This window comes from Mycotypha africana, assembly GCF_025528875.1.
Source record: "Mycotypha africana strain NRRL 2978 chromosome Unknown BDF20scaffold_6, whole genome shotgun sequence".
NCBI lineage: Eukaryota > Fungi > Mucoromycota > Mucoromycetes > Mucorales > Mycotyphaceae > Mycotypha > Mycotypha africana.
The window spans coordinates 1803090-1823921 of record NW_026515730.1 but is presented as its reverse complement, the minus strand read 5'-3'; the positions used below and the strand labels follow the sequence as shown (position 1 = coordinate 1823921).

At 40.0% G+C, this 20832-nt stretch overlaps 5 protein-coding genes across 5 annotated transcripts; all 5 read left to right on the top strand.

Annotated features, from left to right (window-relative positions):
• The first annotated feature begins 793 nt into the window (after window positions 1–793).
• On the top strand, window positions 794–2213 carry BDF20DRAFT_958989 (uncharacterized protein). Its single transcript, XM_053084931.1, has 2 exons — window positions 794–904; window positions 1068–2213. Exons 1-2 carry the CDS (start codon window positions 815–817, stop codon window positions 1752–1754), a joined length of 777 nt encoding a protein of 258 aa, XP_052935934.1. The 5' UTR covers window positions 794–814; the 3' UTR covers window positions 1755–2213.
• BDF20DRAFT_821361 (uncharacterized protein) lies at window positions 2120–2383 on the top strand (the record flags this gene model as incomplete). Its single annotated transcript, XM_053077609.1, has 1 exon — window positions 2120–2383. A coding segment is annotated over one exon (264 nt), but the record flags the coding sequence as incomplete, so codon positions are not given.
• A 499-nt stretch (window positions 2384–2882) lies between these two features.
• BDF20DRAFT_821063 (RHD3/Sey1) lies at window positions 2883–5999 on the top strand (the record flags this gene model as incomplete). Its single annotated transcript, XM_053077585.1, has 11 exons — window positions 2883–2932; window positions 3087–3184; window positions 3267–3585; window positions 3662–3779; window positions 3903–4021; window positions 4102–4282; window positions 4349–4718; window positions 4824–5087; window positions 5149–5278; window positions 5345–5441; window positions 5514–5999. The coding sequence occupies 11 exons, from the start codon at window positions 2883–2885 to the stop codon at window positions 5997–5999; spliced, it is 2232 nt and encodes a 743-aa protein (XP_052935932.1).
• A 1694-nt stretch (window positions 6000–7693) lies between these two features.
• Window positions 7694–9814, top strand: BDF20DRAFT_821090 (uncharacterized protein; the record flags this gene model as incomplete). Its single annotated transcript, XM_053077589.1, has 10 exons — window positions 7694–7725; window positions 7795–7892; window positions 7965–8050; window positions 8168–8298; window positions 8381–8690; window positions 8769–8861; window positions 9061–9132; window positions 9210–9300; window positions 9383–9485; window positions 9574–9814. The coding sequence occupies 10 exons, from the start codon at window positions 7694–7696 to the stop codon at window positions 9812–9814; spliced, it is 1257 nt and encodes a 418-aa protein (XP_052935931.1).
• A 453-nt stretch (window positions 9815–10267) lies between these two features.
• On the top strand, window positions 10268–10456 carry BDF20DRAFT_820678 (uncharacterized protein; the record flags this gene model as incomplete). Its single annotated transcript, XM_053077555.1, has 1 exon — window positions 10268–10456. A coding segment is annotated over one exon (189 nt), but the record flags the coding sequence as incomplete, so codon positions are not given.
• Between the last annotated feature and the right edge of the window lie 10376 nt (window positions 10457–20832).

Sequence of the window (20832 nt, the reverse complement as noted above, 5' to 3'; positions counted from 1 at the left end):
AGGTTGTCATTTAGGATATATAGTTTACTTATTTTACTGTAATACGTAACTATATGACATGGGATATATAGTAGAATTAATATATGGACATGCAGGATATATTGATTCAACACCAAGGTATAATAGGTTATAAGTACTATTCTCTGCCTTCGGCATAAAGAATGATTACAAGATAATAGTTTGTGATCATCCTTTACAATAACTGTTCTCTCAACTCAAACACCACGCACGAATACCATTTTCCTAATTAATACTATTTTCCTGCAAGCAGTGCTACATAATGGTTAGCACGGGAAAACAGGTTAGTTGCATGATCACTAGATCAAGCCATGGATACATTTACAAGTCCACCCGCTCCGGGTAGATGCGTCATCTCCTCAAGGGAGGATTCTATTCTTTTACGGTTCAGAAGACGTACGTCTTCTTTGAGTAGAATAACTCAGCTGTCACTTTCTAGGTTCCGCAATATGAAGAAGATATTTAAATTTTTGCAGTAGTTATTTTTTCTTCTCTTTGAACTTAACTTGATTCAAAATAAAAACCTACTAGTTTGATCTCGTTAACTTTTTACTGTTTTAATTAAGTGATATTTAACTCTACAAGTCGTCAAATACCACACCTACTACTATTCAAGCTACATCCAAAACATTTGCCCGGTACTGATTTGATGTCTAAATTGATTTTACACAATGAAGAGGTTACTAACATTGTAGTAGCAACATTACTTGGTAAGTAATCTTTTGTCCTTCTGTTAAAAGCGAAACAAATATATAGATAAATTTGCTTGTTTTATGTAGGTCCTGAGGCTCTCAACATGTACACTTCTCGGCCTACAGACTGGCTAGATGGGACTAGATCAGATGTTCTTTATGCTTCATCAATCGTATCTGCTAGCTTCCCACCTGTGCTTGTAGAAGTTCAACATACTATCGACCAAACTTTCATTGACCGCTTGATCAGTTACTCATTAAATGTAAAAAAAAAAGTATAAAGTTAAGCCAGTAATACTCGTATTTGGTATTGAAAGAACGTGCAAATATATCTCGACAGACTTAGAAGCAACGCAGCATTCGTTTGTCAAAGCAATCCCGTGTAATTACTGGGCCGAACACTGTTATTTTATTGATCATGATACAATCAAAGAGGACCTTAAACAACCTTCGCTTCATCCATTGTTGGCAATTGGAGTTTTCTTTTGTAAACAAAAACCTTCTTTGATGTCCATGGAACATAAAGACGATGCAACAATACAAACATTATACAGAATTGCTAAAGAGCAAATGGAGGAAGAAAAGGTAGTAAAACCCATCGCATCGGCTTTGGCTGACGTTTGTAATCAAACAAACACGCAATTCCAAAAATTAGTAAAAGTAATAGGGGCTATGCCAGATAGTCTTCTTAGAAAACGCGCACTTGCCTACGCAGACGACGGAATCTTGTATACGGATACTTGCCAACGTAAATATTTTAAAAAAGACGCTTCATGTGTGTCACCGATGCCAGCACCTTTGGAATTACCCGAAGCAACGATACAGCAAATCGATGAAACCGAGATCAACCATAACAACACTGATGATATTTTGCCTGAAACTGGTATTCCAAAAAGCGATATGGATTATGCTCTTCAATTCAAACAGACGGTAGAAATAATGAATTGGAAAGAATGTTATGAAAATGGGAAGAAGGATGGATATTTCAGCACTTATACCACACCAGCAAGTTTAAAGAGAGCGTTTTATAAAAAAAAAGCCTAACGAAGAATAATAGTTGACAGGGCAAACCAACCAAAAGAAGTTTATGTCAGTTTATATAAAAAATACAGTGAGCTTGCCAAAGAAAACCTCAGTACGAAGAGCTTAATTTTTCTTTCCTGTCTTACAGGATTTTGGTTTTAATTGGTACCTCCATAATTGTTTTTTAAGATAGTATATATTTTTATTTTTTCCTTTGAAATGAGTATGATTTTTTTTTTTAAATAAAGAGGGTGCTAGTAAGTTAGTTGATGAGCAAGGAGATGAATAAACCGCCTTAGTTGAAGAGTAGTCATTTCGCTTGAAAAAGTTGACAAATCTTTGAAAAATAATAAGAATCAGGAGGTTCAAATTAAGATAGCCATGCCGACACTTTTATAGAAGAGGTCACGTCGCAGAAGGAACGAAACCTTGAATATAACGTTTATACCAACGAAAATTGTAGATGTTATTTTTTTATACTAGAAAATAAAAAAGCCGAGTTTATGAAGAAGGAGTGTAGCCTTAGGATCAGAGCCGTTGATAAGCAATCTCTTGCCAGGAACGATGATAAACTCTTAATGCTCTCGTTGAGTGGACTAAGAAATGAATCGATGAAGGGGTTGAAAATCTTGACATTGTGTATTTGTTGATGGGTCAGAATTCGACATTAATATGCCCGCAGCCGTGGTTGATCTGCACGTGGCAAAAAAAGCAGTTACTATGATATTTGCTTATTCAAAATTGATAACTGTTGTAAGTGCAACGCTACGTATAACGAATAAAAATTGCCTTGCTGATCGAAATTCCCAAATGGCCGCCCAACGCTTATAATCATTAACCAAAAATAGATAAGCAATTTTTTTCCAAAATAAAATTGAATTCAAACGGTTTTGTCCTCTCTTTTTTTTTTGTTTTCTTTTTTCCTTTCGCTTTGGTTCCTCATCTCCAGCTCTCAACTCTTTTACTCACAATCCCAATTGCTTATTTACAAGAATGGAGCCTGCTGTACCTGTTTTGGAAAATGATAAAGAACATACCAGTACTACCATGTTGAAACAAGAAGAGACACCTTCTTCAGTAGTAGACGACAACAACAGTCTTTCCACTATCAAGCCTGCAGCTGCTTCTATAGCAGACTGGGAGAATGATATGAAGGATATTCCTCGTCTTCAGGTTGTGGACGAAAATCAGAAATTCACGTAAATGTACCAGCCTTATCTCTAAGACATAGATAAAAGAAGCAGTTCATGCGACTTTTTCCCCCATCATGAACAGCTGAGGAAGGACGACAAAAACAGTACACGTTGTTAACACAGTTTTCTTTCCTTTTTAATGTTGATGGGTTTGATATAGTGAGGAGCTCCCTGCTTATATGGAAAAGTGGGGTTTGGCAGATGCTGGTTTCAAGTATAATGTTGTGGCTGTTTTTGGTTCACAAAGCACTGGCAAAAGTACAGTACTGTTTATACGAGTATGCTCTGCCTGCTTGAATACTAAAACTTTGTCTTGTTGTTTCAACACTCCCCCCCCCAGGTACTCTCTTGAACAGATTGTTTGGCACTTCTTTTGTTGAAATGGACGAAAATCAAAGACAACAAACCACCAAGGGTATTTGGCTATCCCGTGGTAGAGGTATGCATGTTCTCGTCATGGATGTGGAAGGTACAGATGGTCGTGAACGTGGTGAAGATCAAGACTTTGAGCGTAAATCAGCCTTATTTTCCATGGCCACGAGTGAAGTCATTATTATCAATCTATGGGAACATCAAGTCGGTTTATATCAAGGTGCCAACATAGGTCTTTTAAAAACGGTGTTCGAGGTCAATTTACAATTGTTTCAGAATCAAAAAAGGTAAAAAGAAGATTGGCATAGGATAGCACGTGACAAATACTCATCCTCCTCATCGACCCATTTTTCCTACCATTAGTAAGGAAAAGACGTTACTATTGATTGTCATCCGTGATTTTGTTGGAGCCACTCCATTAGAAAACCTAGCAAAGACCATCAGGGCCGATCTGGAGAAAGTTTGGGAAAACTTATCCAAGGTGAGTTCATGTAGAACAATGAAAATGAAGCTCACTCGAAAACAGGGGGGCGCTGATCGTCAAGGGATACGATGTGTTGAAGAGAAGCAGTAACAGACTGACACTCTTAATTTTTCCTCCTAGCCTGAAGGTCTCGAAAATTGCAAGATTACCGACTACTTTGACTTTATGTTCAGTGGTCTTCCACACAAAATCTTGTTACCTGATAAGTTTGATGAAGAGGTTCAAAAACTTCGCCAAAGGTGAAATTTTAGGAAAGGGAATAAGTAGGACTGGAATACAAGAAGATGAATTGATGATTGTGTCCTTTTTATTTGCGTAGATTCACGGATCCAGAAAATCCTTTCTATGTCTTCCGTCCTGAATATCACAAACGAATTCCAGCAGATGGTTATAATATGTACGCATCCAGCATTTGGGACAAGGTCATGACAAACAAGGATCTCGATTTACCCACACAGCAAGAATTGCTCGCTCAATATAGATGTGATGAGATTTCAAATGTAAGCTTTTTCTTGTCATCCAACGTAACTCTCAAGTTGATTTCTGAACGTAATTGAATTCTCTAGGCTGCTTTTGAAGTGTTTAAAGAACAAATTGCACCCTTCAAGATACCCATTCTCGAGAAAGGACAGATTATGGCAGATTTAGGAGAGAAAATGAAAACGATGAGAGAGCAAGCACTCGCAAGCTTTGACAAGAGTGCTTCCCGTTATAACCAAGGCGTATACCAAAAGAAACGTGCTGAAATGCTAGTGAAACTGAATACCCAATTGGGCGTTTATTTTGTTGGCCAACTGAATAATCTTCACAAAAAGACATCCGTCTCATTCAGTGAAAAGTTAAAGAATCAATTGAAAGAGCCTGGATATAATTTTGCTGAGGTTGTTGCGAATTGTAAGAAGGAGGCAATGGACTTTTACTTGTCTGCCGCAAAAGGTATGCTCTCATGAAACCAAAGCCCATGTTATCGAATAGAGGAAGCACTTGGTATTGGTATATTCATTTTCTTTTTTCTGCCATTTTGCTGACGGAAAACTCTAGCTATTTTATTACCTGAAACGGACTGGTCCTATGCCCACGATGAAGAAGTATTAGCAGAAGAACTGAACGAAATTTCAGCAAGTGCCCGTGTCGAGGAATTCAAAAAGATGAACAAAGCACTTGAAAAACAAATGCAAACCGAATTAGCCGATCCAGTAGCACTCGCCTTGAATCGACCTGACAATACCATGTGGCATAAGATTATACAAACATACAAGAATACAGTGACGGATGGAGAAAAGATGTTGGCAAAGAAAGCTAAGAGTATGGGAAACAAAAGAGTACTTGTGAGATGAATGGGAAGAGCTTACCTATTATTCAATAGGCTTTGACTCATCAGAAGAAGAGATTCAACAATCTGTGACAGATCTAAAGCGTCAAGCTTGGATTGTGCTTCGTAAAAAAGTGGATGAAGAATTGGCAGATAGTTTATTATTGCTGAAACTTCGTGATAGGTAACATTCTATGGCACAAGCGGCGGCGCACGTGTGAGCCGCTTACTGACGCGTTCGTTGTCATAGGTTCGAGGAAAAGTTCCGTTATGATGAAATGGGTCTTCCCAGAGTATGGAAACCAGAAGATGATATTGATTCCTACTTTCAAAAGGCTAGGGATGAGGTATGTCATTTTCAATAGTTTCCCTTTTCTTGCATTGTTGTTGTTGTTGACCTGTATACTATTTTATAATAGACTTTGACGTTGGTGAAGGTCTTTTCTAAAGTGGATTTGAGTGAAGATGCTGGCTTTGAAATAGAATCCACAGATGACTTTGACTTTCAACAATCGCTCACCATCCTTACTGAAGCCAAGCAGATTGATATCACCAATCGATTCAAGAGAGAGTCTGATGCATTCTATTTGGAAGCAAAGCGATCTGTAGTTGCAACGACTGCCAAGGTGCCCACGTGGGTCATCATCATGCTTATTGCTCTTGGTTGGAATGAATTTATGGCTGTTATTCGTAGCCCTATTTATCTCATGTTTTTCATATTTGCCGTCACCATCGGCTATGTCATCTATGCTCTTGATTTATGGGGCCCTGTGGAGCGTATATTGACAACGGTGTCGATGGAAGCAACAAAGATGGCGAAAGCAAAGTTGGCAGAATCTATTCACACCACGGGTCAAGGAAGTCAACAATACGAATTGTCAACTATAAAAGATAAAAATGATTAGTGAACCATAGCAAGTAGAGAGAGAGGTACAACGTGTATTTGTAAATAACTTTTTTTTTTTTTTTCTTTAAACACGTCAAAAAATGTACATGATGTAGCTGTAGAAAGGTACTCCTGTCTGTTTCTCCTTGATTTAAAATAAAAATGCATCAACAGCTCAGTCATAACACTTCACTGGCACTTACACGCATTTATAAGGAAAGAATATTTCGTTCGTGAACACCATGGCTCGTATAAATCCGTAGCTTGTGAATTCGTGCTAGCCCAACTCATATCATACATGTTGATGAAGAGTTTGCATTCTATGGCACACATCTATGGGCTTCGATGAATTTGCACATTGGCTCTGATGTAATTATGTAGGGATGCCAATAATAAAATATGACGGCTACGTCATAAACCCATTTGAAAGACGGATTGAAACTATAGCAAGTCTATCCATGGGCCACGTAAACTTTCTTTTGATCGTTGGGCATTTACAGAAAAAAGGGCATGACTGTGTTTATAGTATCGTGACAGTATTACAGTTCCACGAAACGGATTTTCTTCTGATTTGTAGGTTAATAGCTGCATTATTGATGGCCCTAGCCTGTCCAACATTCATCTGCCTTTGAAGTAAGGAAAAAAAAGCTTATGTTACAGTCTATGCGAACGATGAAAGACGTCAATCTGCGTATACTAAACAATGAATAACAAAAATCAGATCAGGAAATGCATTCGTTTCACAAGATCATACATTATCACTTTTTCTGCTGTACACTGTAAAAGGCAAAATCAAAATAGCTTTTTTTTTATTTTCTGGTTTTATATTCCTTATACCCATTTAAGAATTTTTAAACTGGAAAAAAAAAAAAAAAAAAAAAAAATTCCAAATAAAACCAAGTTTTCCTCATATTATTAACAGAAATAATAATATTAAAGAAAAAGAAAAAAGGGTTTCTATTAACCTTTCTTTTTTTTTTCTTTCGTCATCTTACTCTTACTTTAACATTCCTTTTATCTCTCAACATCGTACTGAATTCACAACTCATCATGGAAAGTGAAATTACAATAGAAAAAGTCAACGAGACTTTTAAAAAGCGTCTAGCCTTCTCTGAAGGGCCGAGAAGTCAAAGTTACGGCTCACTATACGAGAATAATAATGTGGCAAAAACAGACAACTTTACTGCCAGTATTGCCGATAGTACAGCAGACAGTTATTTGGAAGCAGATATGAGTGACTCATTATTCGACTATCCTTTACGAAAGCAAACCTCAACATCCGCACTTTTACCACCGAGTCATTATTTAGGTTTATCAGCATCCCATCCCAACCTATTAGGTAAAGATACAGATGAGATGGAAAATGTAATTGCACCGCCACGAACACCAAGCCCTGCTGCTTCACCTGCTTCACCTGCTTCACCTGCCTCACTTCACAGTGATATGGATGCGGTCGCTCATGCGGGTTTAGATATTACTGAAAATGGATCAGAAAAGAGCAAATACTTAACGATGGATCCTGTGGATTTAAGTAATCTACGAAAATGGATAGTAGGCTTTTGTATAGTGAATTTTGATCTTGAAATCGGTCAAGGTAGGTTCACTTTTCATTGTTATGCAATTTCAGTTGATCCATTTTTCATGCATGTGGTTTTTTAATTTTTCATTATTATTCATTATTCCATCACAGCTATGGATTACGTTTATCCGCCAATGGACCTGTCTATGACAGAACAAAAAAATATGTAAGATGTTTATAGCGCTCGGCAACATAGAGCATGCTGCTTACGTTTCCATTCCTGCTTTGTCCTTAGTTGCTTTACGGCTTTTCCGGACTCGAACGTATTTGAAGTAGGAGATCAAGTCTTTAACATTCGCGTCAAAGCAAGCACATCGAAATTCGCTGTTTCAGGTATTTTTGGAATTTCTTTTTTTGTTTCCAGCTTAGAAATTTTAACGCATAATACATTTATTGACTCGCCAGGTCCAACGGCAGAGGCTGGATTCCTATACGGCTATGTTTTCTTTAGACAAAAAAAAGACTCTACAATTAGAAGAGGCTATTTTCAGGTAGAGTATTTGTTGAATTTTTGCGCGTGCCATGGGTTGTAACCTTGACAAAAAAACACAGACAACTTGATATTGTTTGCATTATTTTGTCTGTTTGCTAACCCGTATGTTTTGCAGAAATCATTAGTTTTGCTGTCACAACACCCTTTCGTTGGATTGTTTCCAAGGTTAATCTCCATTTTGGGTCCATCCTATTTTGAGTTAGGACAGCCCATGTTGGAGGCAGCATGTATGAATATAGCACAATGGTAATAGAAAGAAACAGAAAAAAAAAAAATACACTGAATGGCGAGACTAAGAATGATCATTTTGAAATGGTTGGCTATCTAGGGTAGCACCGGAGGAAGGCAAAATCCTTGATTTACCTTTCTTGGGACGACTGTTGCAAGTAGAGTTACCAACAGCATTCAAACCGCAGTTATTGGAAACAACACCATTCGATATGAACAAATTAAAACCAGACCTACAGATTATGGCATCTCTACCCGTGAACGGCTTATACCATCATTTTAAAGACATATTGAAGGATTTATGGTTATTATGGGAGTTGATGCTTTTGGCAGAACCCATTGTTGTTATGGCACAAGACCCAAGTGTATGCAGTGAAGCTGTGGTCTCTTTGGTTGATATCATTAATCCTGTAAGTTTGAGAACGAAATTACGGGGGGTGGGATAAGCTGGCTGATGCATTGGAAGTTAACAGTGATGACTTCAATAGATACCCTATTGCGGCGACTACCGTCCTTATTTTACCATACAAGATTCCGACTTCAAGTCTTTTGTCAATAAAAACAAGCCCCTTTCAAGCTTAGTGTTGGGAGTGACCAACCCATTTTTCAATACTGCTGTTCAACATTGGCCCAATATTGTTCGCGTCGGAAGACAACAATTAAGGTAGCAACAAGATGAATATAATAAAATGCAAAACATGAGAGCTAAACACCTTTTGATTTTCCTGCCTCCTCCCGCTTAGAAAACCGGATGGAAGTCGAACACCTAGCCATATGCAGCATGGACCACTTGCAAAAAAGACAAAACCTGGAGTAGGAGGAAAGTCGAATATGCTCTATAGCTTTGTGCAGGTGCGTGGCAAATGAGTTGTTTCATCAATAATTTTCCTGATAGGTAATAATGAGATAATGTACCGTATGTATCATAGGGTGTTACCACAAAACGCAAATCTACCATAGCAAGAGATCGTGATTTGATCAAAATGCTCACAGAAGCCACAGTGAGAGGATACCCTCCAGGTACATTGATCTTTTTCGCCAGCATGACATCATACCTACACACACAAATAACTTACAGTCCTATTCGTACGTCATACGTAAGATTGGGTGCTGAATAATATACTTCGACGCCATTTTGTAGATTTGACAGAGAAATTCCTTGTTCCCTTAAATAGATATTTCACTACACTCATTCCCGTAAAAATGTAAGAAGCGCCTCTCATCCATATCTCACGATCCAATGTCCAAATAGGAAAAAAATTTACTGACGGATATTACTTGTCTTGACCATAGACCAGCAAACGGAGATGTTCCTAGACTCAAGCCTTTTCAAACCGACCAATTTATGAAATCATTAAAAGAGCACGGGCCACAGCTACCGTTGAAAAGCACCTTCAAAACTCGTACATCAACCACAGATCCTACAAAGGAACTATACTCTCAGTTTTTAAAGTGTGGAAATTTTGCGACTTGGCTTCAGCAGCGAACATTAAAAGCGGAGCAAGAGATAATGAAAAGACGAAGCAAACAATAACTATCTATCGCGCGTATGTATTTCTGCGGATTCCTTTGCTGGCTCTCAGGGATGTCTCACCGAGCTTCATTTTCATGATAACGTGTGCAACTGCAAAACTCACCCTTTTGTTCGCACCTTCATAGATCTGAACGCTTTATTTATTTTTATTTGTTTTAATGACTCGTTACCATTATTTCCATTGTTAATTTCTTTTTAATTTTGCTTTCTTATGCCCTTGCTAACTTTTTGTAAATAATCTCATCTTACCCTTTTGTTCTATACTTTTTGAAGGCTTGTCCTCACAGACAGCTTTACTCATTACCCTCATTCTTTTGCGGATCCCTTTACCCAATCTTTCAAATAAAGACTCCAAGTAGATGAGGCGAATCATGTATATATTACAGCTTGTTGAATGGATAACAATAAAGCGTGATACAGAACCAATAGATAATTTCACAGATATGTTTTCGCCTAGTATTTTTAAAGGAAGATGACGAAGGGAATATTCACGACGAGACTGGAGCTGAAGCAATGGACAATGTTGATGAGAAGCCTGATCTAAACGCTTCAATCCAATTAGTCAATCTTGATTCTTACCTAAAGAAAGCGCTAAGTTTCCCACCAACGATAAATATATTGGACAAAGCGAAGAAGAAATAGGAGCGGCTATGGAAATAAGTGCAGAACGCTTAACTAAGTATATGGCATATGGTTTTGGCACAAAAGAACTATTTTTCCAGTACAAAGTCCAATGCCTATTGTCGGTTTGAAATGCTTACCAGCAAGTTTGCTGGTCTTAGATCAAGAAATCAAGAGTGCATGAGTTTTTGAGAGACGACTGTAACCTCTCTTTTAACGAAAGTTAATTTTTGGTCCATACAAGAACAAGCTCTGATACCATCCAAAAACGTTACGATTGGGTCGTCGCATGGAGTAATTCATGTATGGATTTTTCTAAAACCTGCGTTTTTATCGATGAAGCTGGCTTCCTATCAACATGAAAGCGAGTAGAGCTTGGGCTCCCAGAGGGCAAATGGCAGTGGTCACTACCCCAACGGCAAAAGCACCTACACATACCATTGTTGGTGCTATATCATCTGTAGGTTTGGTAAACCTGAGTATTCGTGTACCAAAGCAACAGCCAAAGGTAAGGAAGATCCATGGTGGCAAAAAGAGAAAAAGCCCTGAAGCAGCTTCTAGAGAAGAATGCCCAAAGGCACGACTGCCGGTCATTATTTAAGATTCTTAAGGGAGACCTTGGATATTATGGACAAGCATGATCAAATCCACTCGTTTACAAATTATTTATGAAAGTGGTCGGGACTATAAGTACGTTTATCTTCCTCCTTATTCACCAGTACTCAATCCATTTGAACAGTTTTGGGCATTGGTAAGGCAAATTGTATAATTCAGCGCTCAAAAACCATTTTGTAAACTGTTTAAAATCACATTCCAATCTAAGTATACTGCAATAAACAGATTTATAAAATCCTCAAGTCTTGAGACGCCTAAAGCCATTTTTAAACATTGGTGGGAGCCTCAGGCATAATAAAAGTCTTCGCTACTGCTTTCAATGGGAACAGAAACAGACAGCGTCCAGAAGGCTCCTTCACTACTTCAGAAACGCGTCAATAGGATTTATGGCAAGACGAGATGAAAATAAACTAGAAAAGCATCCAAGTGTTTAGCATAGATCTGATCAGCTAAGTAACACCCAGCTCTCCATAACATGCACTATTAGCGACAGACCATATCGCTATGACATAGATATATGGAACTATCACCTCACTGAGGAAGGCCAACTAGGCTATGCAACGCAGACCAGAAGACTTTTTAGCGGATTTAACTTGTAGGTTTAACTGTAGTCACTTGTTTATGTTGGTGTTTGAGGTACTTGGTGGAAACATAAGACGATACGAAGTAAGTCCCCGTTGATTTCCTTTATTATAGAGTATAGGAGGGCGTACAACAACTATTCATTGATATATAATAATAAAGTAAAATAAATAAAATGGGTAATCACTCGCTCCCCAAAAATACTAGTAGGATGATTTAGACCTTCACGTTAGAACTATTAGCATACACCTACTTATGAGCTGTTCTATAATACTGCTAAACATGTATGGTTACGGCAGGTGTGAAATAATTTGATAAAAGGAAGTTGTTGTATCTGCTTAACGAGAGACACTTAAAATAGTAGAACAATGAGTCCAAAAGTTAACCAGACACAAAAGCTATCCTTTATTGAGTTCTGTGTGTTCTGATTTTTTAAATAGATTTTGGTAAACTAAATATGTTGTTCAATAGTAAAACCTGCTAAGTGCTAACTGAGTTGGTTAGAGCCAGTTAAAAGTTTTTATAGTTGAGTTTGTCATATAAGAGCGAGATGTAATACTGATTGTCAAATAATAAAGAACATAGTTGAGCCTTGGGCACAACAGAAGTATCTGCTATGGTGAATACGACAGCATGTAAGAATGAAGCAGCATTAGAGTTGAATGTGAAGTTGCCTCGCACAATTTGTATACTGAAGCCAAGTATCAGATTCATTTGAAAGAGTTCAAGGATTACTTAACCAAACCAGGCATCTTCAACAAGAATGGAGCCGAACTCTTGTAACCATCTTCAAACAAATCCACCAGAACATCACGCCATAAGGGAATGGTGCAATCTCTACAACGACATGCGCTTCCAGTAACAGACCATATCGCTATAACATAGATATACGGAACTATCACCTCACTTAGGAAGGTCAACTAGGCTATGCAACGCAGACTAGAAGACTCCTTTGTCACTGAAGAGAAGCCTTGTAACCATCTAGAAACAAATCCACCTGAACATCACGCCATAAGGGAATGGTGCAATCTCTACAACGACATGCGCTTCCAGTAACAGACCATATCGCTATAACATAGATATACGGAACTATCACCTCACTTAGGAAGGTCAACTAGGCTATGCAACGCAGACTAGAAGACTCCTTTGTCACTGAAGAGAAGCCTTGTAACCATCTTGAAACAAATCCACCAGAACATCACGCCATAAGGGAATGGTGCAATCTCTACAACGACATGCGCTTCCAGTAACAGACCATATCGCTATAACATAGATATACGGAACTATCACCTCACTTAGGAAGGTCAACTAGGCTATGCAACGCAGACTAGAAGACTCCTTTGTCACTGAAGAGAAGCCTTGTAACCATCTTGAAACAAATCCACCAGAACATCACGCCATAAGGGAATGGTGCAATCTCTACAACGACATGCGCTTCCAGTAACAGACCATATCGCTATAACATAGATATACGGAACTATCACCTCACTTAGGAAGGTCAACTAGGCTATGCAACGCAGACTAGAAGACTCCTTTGTCACTGAAGAGAAGCCTTGTAACCATCTTGAAACAAATCCACCAGAACATCACGCCATAAGGGAATGGTGCAATCTCTACAACGACATGCGCTTCCAGTAACAGACCATATCGCTATAACATAGATATACGGAACTATCACCTCACTTAGGAAGGTCAACTAGGCTATGCAACGCAGACTAGAAGACTCCTTTGTCACTGAAGAGAAGCCTTGTAACCATCTAGAAACAAATCCACCAGAACATCACGCCATAAGGGAATGGTGCAATCTCTACAACGACATGCGCTTCCAGTAACAGACCATATCGCTATAACATAGATATACGGAACTATCACCTCACTTAGGAAGGTCAACTAGGCTATGCAACGCAGACTAGAAGACTCCTTTGTCACTGAAGAGAAGCCTTGTAACCATCTTGAAACAAATCCACCAGAACATCACGCCATAAGGGAATGGTGCAATCTCTACAACGACATGCGCTTCCAGTAACAGACCATATCGCTATAACATAGATATACGGAACTATCACCTCACTTAGGAAGGTCAACTAGGCTATGCAACGCAGACTAGAAGACTCCTTTGTCACTGAAGAGAAGCCTTGTAACCATCTAGAAACAAATCCACCAGAACATCACGCCATAAGGGAATGGTGCAATCTCTACAACGACATGCGCTTCCAGTAACAGACCATATCGCTATAACATAGATATACGGAACTATCACCTCACTTAGGAAGGTCAACTAGGCTATGCAACGCAGACTAGAAGACTCCTTTGTCACTAAGATGCACAAAAAGGAAAATTTTTGGATTTCGAAATTCTGACGAAAATAAACGAAAATTGGTGACGTATGGGAAAGTTTCCGTAAGGAATGTGGGTGACTGTAGTAGATTGTAAATTTGCCTCCTGATTCGTTAGGTTAGACCCAGAGCAACCTGCAGAGAAATACGATTAAACAAGATTTTTATTGGCAAATGTAATTTTAAACCCACATGAGCACAGAATCATTCTGAGATTGAATTGCCCGGGTCAGATCAATCATATGAACATGAAGCAATCTATTGCATGGTCAAAAGTAGGAAGCCACGCTGTTGTCAAAGTACCAAAAACTAGGGCAAAAACAATAACAATCTTGGGAGCAACCCGTGATTTTGGTGTTGTTGATATTAAAGTAAGACGGCCTCGAGTGATGCCCTCTTCCAAGCAGAGAAAGACAGCAGGATCGAGTGGACCAGCTCAACCCCAGAGTAAAGGCACTGTTATAGGCCATTACTTCAATTTTTGAGCGACACGATGGACGATGGACAAGCATCCAGATATTTTCAAGGACAACTACTTGATCATGGACAATGCTCCAATCCATACAAACGATGATATCAAGCTTTTCATTGAAAGTCGTGGTTACAGGTGCGTTTATCTTCCTCCTTACTCTCCAGGGCTTAACCCTATTGAGCAATTCTGGTCAGTTTGTAAGAGTAAGCTTAAACAAGAGAAGCTGTTAAAGGAAGAGACACTCACATCTAGAATCAGAGACGCATGCAATCAAGTGCTTATTAGCGATCTCAAGGGGTTCTGTAAATACTCTTGTGATATATTCGATGATTGCTTGCAAGGAAGGCATCTTTAGTAATATAATTATTTGTTTTTGTTTTTTTTGAAAATAATAAATTAGTCACATATCGCTGAGGGGTGGGACATGGAGAGGAAAAGAAAATTTCTATGACGAGTAAATTAGTCGAAAGCAGCCGCTTCCCGCAAGAGCTGCGAGGAAGACAGGCTCAAGGAAATTATATTGTGTGCTTTACTAGAGACGGATGGGGGATGAAAAGGAATATCATGGAATATCATTCGAAAGAATGACGTTCAGATAGCCCATGGATACTGAAGCAGACGGTGAAAAATCGAGATTGCTCGGACGAAGGTAGTGATGGTAGCGGGTGTAATCTTAGGGCGGTGGAGATGCTTTGAGGATCAAAGCCGAAGGATGGGAAATATACCGCGAGGCCTTCTTGCCATATTTGCCAGCGTGGAGGGCAACTGGTTGTGAAATGTTCGAACGTATCAATATCATGATTACAAAGTCTGCAGGTAGCAGATGAAACTACGCCTGCGGCTTGTAAGACTGATAAGCATGGTAATTTTTTCAAAATGGTGCGATAGCCTAGGTCACGAACCGGAAGAAACAAAGAAAGGGACCAGAACAGGGTGAACATCCGTTTGGGGATTGTTGTATCCAAGATACAACTATACGTCTTAAACTACAGAACGACTTCAGTACCTGCTTGACAATCTGATACACATCTACTTTGACACCCGCTTGCGGCTAAGATCTTATCATTCTCATGATAGTTTTAGTTCAGTTGTATTAATAGTTGAATACCCGTTAATAACCCCGTTTCTCATATAAAAGTATCATTCTCAACAAACTTGAATAAAGAGCATCTTTGTTGTGTCTGGTCATTTTACTGTCTTATTTTATTTTATAAGTCTTTTAAAGTAACTGGATATATCAGGGATCACCCCTATACCTGATGTTTGTTGTATTTGGATGTGATGATGAAGTCCAAACGTTGAAGCCGAATAATGACGCCAAAGGTTACTGTTGGCCAATCGTCGTAGTAGTGTAATTTCCAATGCCTTATCTGGGTCGTCGGTAGCGATAGAAGAGCCTGGCCGCATCCTGTGGATATATGGGTGAAGTTGCACTGCAGCGTCGGTGAGTAATTGGCCCAAGAGATGTGAAAGCAACCGCGGTTTCACATTATATTCACCTGGTCGTTTCATTGAGGCGGTTAGTGGACTGGTCGTAGAGGGAAAGGCGTTTGCGAGCATCTTGGGATGGCGTTCTAGCCAGTGCGACTCTTGTAAGCGTGTAAACAAAGAATGTAATGGGAAGAGTAACAAGCTCTTGGGTGGAATATCCTCCAATGGGAGGGTAACATTCAAATGATCAAACGCTGTGAACATAATCGGTATAACCGAGGTTGGGTGGGAGAGTTAGATGAATAGCGCAAAAGAAAGGAAGTATGGGACTAGTAAATGTGATGCCCATCAGCCGGAAATGATGGCGAAGGAGTACTTGAACTAGGGAAGGCTGTGGTGAGAATAACATTATTAACCATTTCATTTGCAGGATTAAATGTTGCGTTGCAACAGATAACAAACCAACTCCTCCTAGGGCATAAGCAGGCGAGCAGAGGAAACTAATGGGAATTTTTTCCGCCATACAAACTGATAGCTAAGTTTCTGTAAGGCTTTGATAAAGGTGTTGGTAGGATGGAATATACGAAGACAGTACCAAACTTTGGACAATATAAGTGTATTCATTATCGTTACCCGACCGCTCAATGATAATTGTCTCTGTGAATAAAGTGCCACTTGCTGTTGAACAGATTCTAATAACATATCTTGAACGTAATTTCGTTGGTGAGTCGTATAAGGTAAATAGAAGCCTAAATACCTGAGAGGGGAAGGAGAGAACTTAGTGTAGAAAACAGAGATATTATGCGACTGCAATAAGGATGTCCAAGACATTGATTTATCCCCTGATAGAGAAAAGGCTTCCGTCTTGTATTGGTTAAACTGAGCGTTAGGAACTTCTGCGTAGTGTTGAAGGTGTTGGCTTAACTGTTGAAAATCATTGGCATCTTTAACAAATGCGCAGACGTCGTCTGCATAAGCGAGGCATTTGATTTGCTGTGTGGAGCCTTACACATGCCGAGTAATAACCCTGAAAAGATTGATTCTGTTGGATAGATAGAAGCAGTGGGTCAAGTACGAGGTTAAAAAGGAGAGGGGATAATGGATCCCCTTGTCTCAGTCCCCGGGTCTGGACAATATTATCAGTGAAAAACCCGTTGGTATTGATTTGAACAGCATTGCCAAAGAAAAGTCGTTGAACGCAAGTAATTAACGTGGCAGGGAAACCGAAGCGCTTCATGACTTGTTCCAAGTAACTGGGGTGAACACGATCATAGGCCTTTTCTTGATCTAACAAGAGGCCTATTCCTTCTGATTTAAACTGTCGCGCTTGTTGTAAAATGAGATGTACTATCAATCCATTCTCACCTATGATAAAGATTATTTGTCGCATGTGTTGCATTCAACTTTTGTGTCAAATTTTAATTCATTTATGCGCGGCCCAGCTCCTCATCTGATTTCCCAAGGCTCTCTTCCGTGTATTTTGTTTTTCAACTAAATCCACCAATCAGATCGCGCCATACCCTTTCTAACCCGTAACCACTTCTGCCTACACCATCTCAACCCATTTGACAATGAGTGTTGCAGCCTCACCTTCTGAGGCTACCTGGGCAACTGTAACTGCTCGGAAAAGCGCCAGCCGTATCCCGGCGCCATTAAAAAAAGTTCACGATGGTCAACGTGAACGTTTCGTTGCTAAGCTACTTTACGAGGCGCCTGACGTGGCTTCTTCTTTGCGTTCACAACAAATCACGTCGATCGTCCACTCAACTCTTACGAGTGGGTCGGTTATCTTCAAGTTTTCTGCTTAAATTTTTTGATCATTATACCGACGCATATAGATTGATCACTGATCAGCTTGGCCCTGTCCTTGGGGGATTTAATCCTATCTCTGTACGTAGTACACGTCCCCTTTCCGACTTGATTATTGCAACAAAGTTCAAGTTCGATGATGCCAAAACCAAAGCCATTTCGCATGGCGTAACTGTTGAGCATGTCACCTACAAAGCCAGCCGCTTCGTAGAAAAGGCTGATACCACTTTCACGCGTGTCAACCTCACCCTCTTCCAATTTGAGGATGAAGCAACCTTGATAAGTAAGCTCAAGAAATCTATGGCCATTTATGGCAAGGTGTGCCAAATCAAGATGCTTACGAATCGAGGTTTCTTTGAGGGCGAACTCTCCGTGTTGCTTGACACCAGCGGTAGAGATGACGATGACCTTTCACCGGTGCAACCATTGGACCACAAACTGTTTTTGTCCGAATGGGATACGTTAGCCCCAGCCAGCTGGAAAGGCGCGCCTCCTGTCTGTTATTACTGTCGCCAAGCTGGGCACGTTCGTAAAGACTGTCCAGCTTTGCAAAATTTGACCTGCTACAAATGTCATCTTAGGGGTCATATTCGCCGAAATTGCCGTGGCAGACGTTCCAGTTCCTGTTTTAAACGTTAATGAGCAAAGTGATACTGACGCCATTGCGGAATATGAAGTTCTGAGCAAACTCACCCATAAAGAACGCCCGACCGATAGTCCTACTCTACCATCAATGATGAGTCTGGCCTTATCATCCCAAAAAAGGCAAAACGATATGCTATCCGATCAACGACAGTTAAGGCTTCTGTTGATCATACTTTGTCTTCATTCAATACACCCAGTGGTACTGCCGGCTCAAAATATGCCAGTATCACCGTTGCTGCCAGTATGGCTTTGGACGAGCCTGCAACACCTGCGCCTTCCGATGCCAACACTAGTTCGGCAACTACACTTATTCATAGTCGTTTAATTCCTGCTGCTCACAGCGATGATATGGATCTGATGATAGATGCGGATACCACTCCTCCCAACATAGCCATGACCGCCCATGAGGGCAATGAATAATCGACCTATACACGTCGCATCCTTAAATGCTCGCAGCATTTTCAAGGATGCTAACAAATATACCCAGAAACAATATATATCCCATTTACGTTCCCCTGCTTTGTCTGTTGACATTTTATGTCTCTAAGAAGTATCCGCATATCATTCACAAGACCACCTCACATTCGATCAAATCAAATATCTCCATTCCTTCCTCTTTCCCCAATGTGCAATCCTGCTCTCCAAGTATTGTACTATTATCTGTTTAAACCCGATGTTACTGTTAACAGATGAAATCGTCACTTTCGATGAACGCTGTTTACAAGCGACCATTATCGATACAGTTACCCGTAATTTTATATGCTCTATCACTAATATTTACGTTCCAGCAACTACCCATGATAGAATGCCTTTCCTCGCCTCCTTGATGTCACAACCGTTTTTTACAAAGGAGGCTCCAGATGTCAGCTTTGTTGTTGGCGATTTCAATATGTCGCTAGCTTCTCTATCAACCACTTCAACCAACCCTAGCTTTCATGAATGGTATCGTCACCTCACTCACTATTATGATAACTGCTTCTCTGCTAGCATTCCTACTTTCCAGCGTGGTGCCACTCGCAGTACCATCGATTATTTCTTCTGTCACCGAAGTATTACCGCACGAGTTCTTAACAGAACTCAACGGTACCTACCTAGCACTTGGACAGACCATGTCCTCATGATGGCTGACCTGTCACCCAATCGTTTGGACATAGGACCCGGGGTATGGCGTTTCAACCCTTTGCTGCTGTCTAACGATATATTTGTGGATTTATTAAAGACTGCCCTCATTGAGTTCTTTGAAGTCCGTAATAATATCACCTCCAACCCACAAAGTACCTGGGAGGCTCTAAAACATTTATTAAAACACATTGCAGACCTATTCTCCCATGGATCTACTGCTAAAAGGCAGACAACCATTGCCGAACTTCAACACCAACGGGAAGCCCTGCTTTCCTTAAATAAGCCAGCATCCACTATAACCAACAAACAAGTGTCGCTTATTGAACAGAAACTAGACAAATTGCAGGAAGAATCCGCGCAGCAACATCTTTTACGGTCAGCCACTCGATGGCATGAGAAAGGAGAGCGCAATAATAGATACTTTTACAGGGTTATCAAAGAAAGACAAGCACAACGAACGATTCAATCTTTAAAAAGTGGTCAAGATGGCCCTGTCTTAACTAGTACTAATGCTATCCTTGAGGAAGCTCATCTGTTCTATAGCAACCTTTATCGCCCTGATCCTATCGACCTGTCAGCAGTTCAAACGTTACTCGATAATGTTCCGCAGGCGATTGGTCTTACAAACGCTCAACAGAATGATCTTACAGCACCGCCCACGTCAGAAGAACTAATTTCTATAGTTAACCACTTGCCCTCACAAAAAAGTCCTGGTTTAGATGGCATACCGTATGAGGTTTACTGCCATCTGCTTTCCTGGAACATTCCCGGCTTTAAGCAACTCTTCCTTCAAGTGTATGCTGACGCCTTTGAAAATATTTTCCCAGCCACCTGGAAACAAACTCGGATGGTCTTACTGTACAAAAAGGGAGACCCTGAACTCTTACAGAACTGGCGGCCTCTATCGATGATCAACACTGATGCGAAGATTTTCACAAAACTATTAGCTAATAGGTTCAATGTCGTTTTACCACAGCTGATTAATCGCTATCAGACTGGCTTTTTACCGCACCGACTAATCTCGGATAATGGGTGGGTTAACCAAATACTAATGTCACATTATAGCCATTGTGGTATGTCTCACCCTGCTGTTGCTGTCCTCCTTGATCAAGAAAAAGCATATGACCGAGTACATCCTACATACCTCCAGATGGTTATGAAGCACTTCGGCTTTCCTGCTCCCCTCGTATCTTGTTTATCTAGCCTATTTTTTGACACAGAAATATCCCTTAACATCAATGGATGGTTAAGTGCTCCCGTTCGCCAACAACGTGGCCTTCGTCAGGGAGACCCCTTATCACCACTGTTGTTCAATTTAGCTTTCGAACCCTTACTACGTACCATTTTGTCGAGTCCTGACATCAAAGGCGTTTCACTGCTCTCAA

Excerpts from the sequence above, each read along its gene's own strand:
- BDF20DRAFT_958989 (XM_053084931.1), top strand. The coding sequence starts at position 815 with ATGTACACTTCTCGGCCTACAGACTGGCTAGATGGGACTAGATCAGAT. Across the intron at positions 905-1,067 it reads TATCTGCTAGCTTCCCACCT|CATTCGTTTGTCAAAGCAAT; the intron begins GTGCTTGTAGAA and ends GAAGCAACGCAG.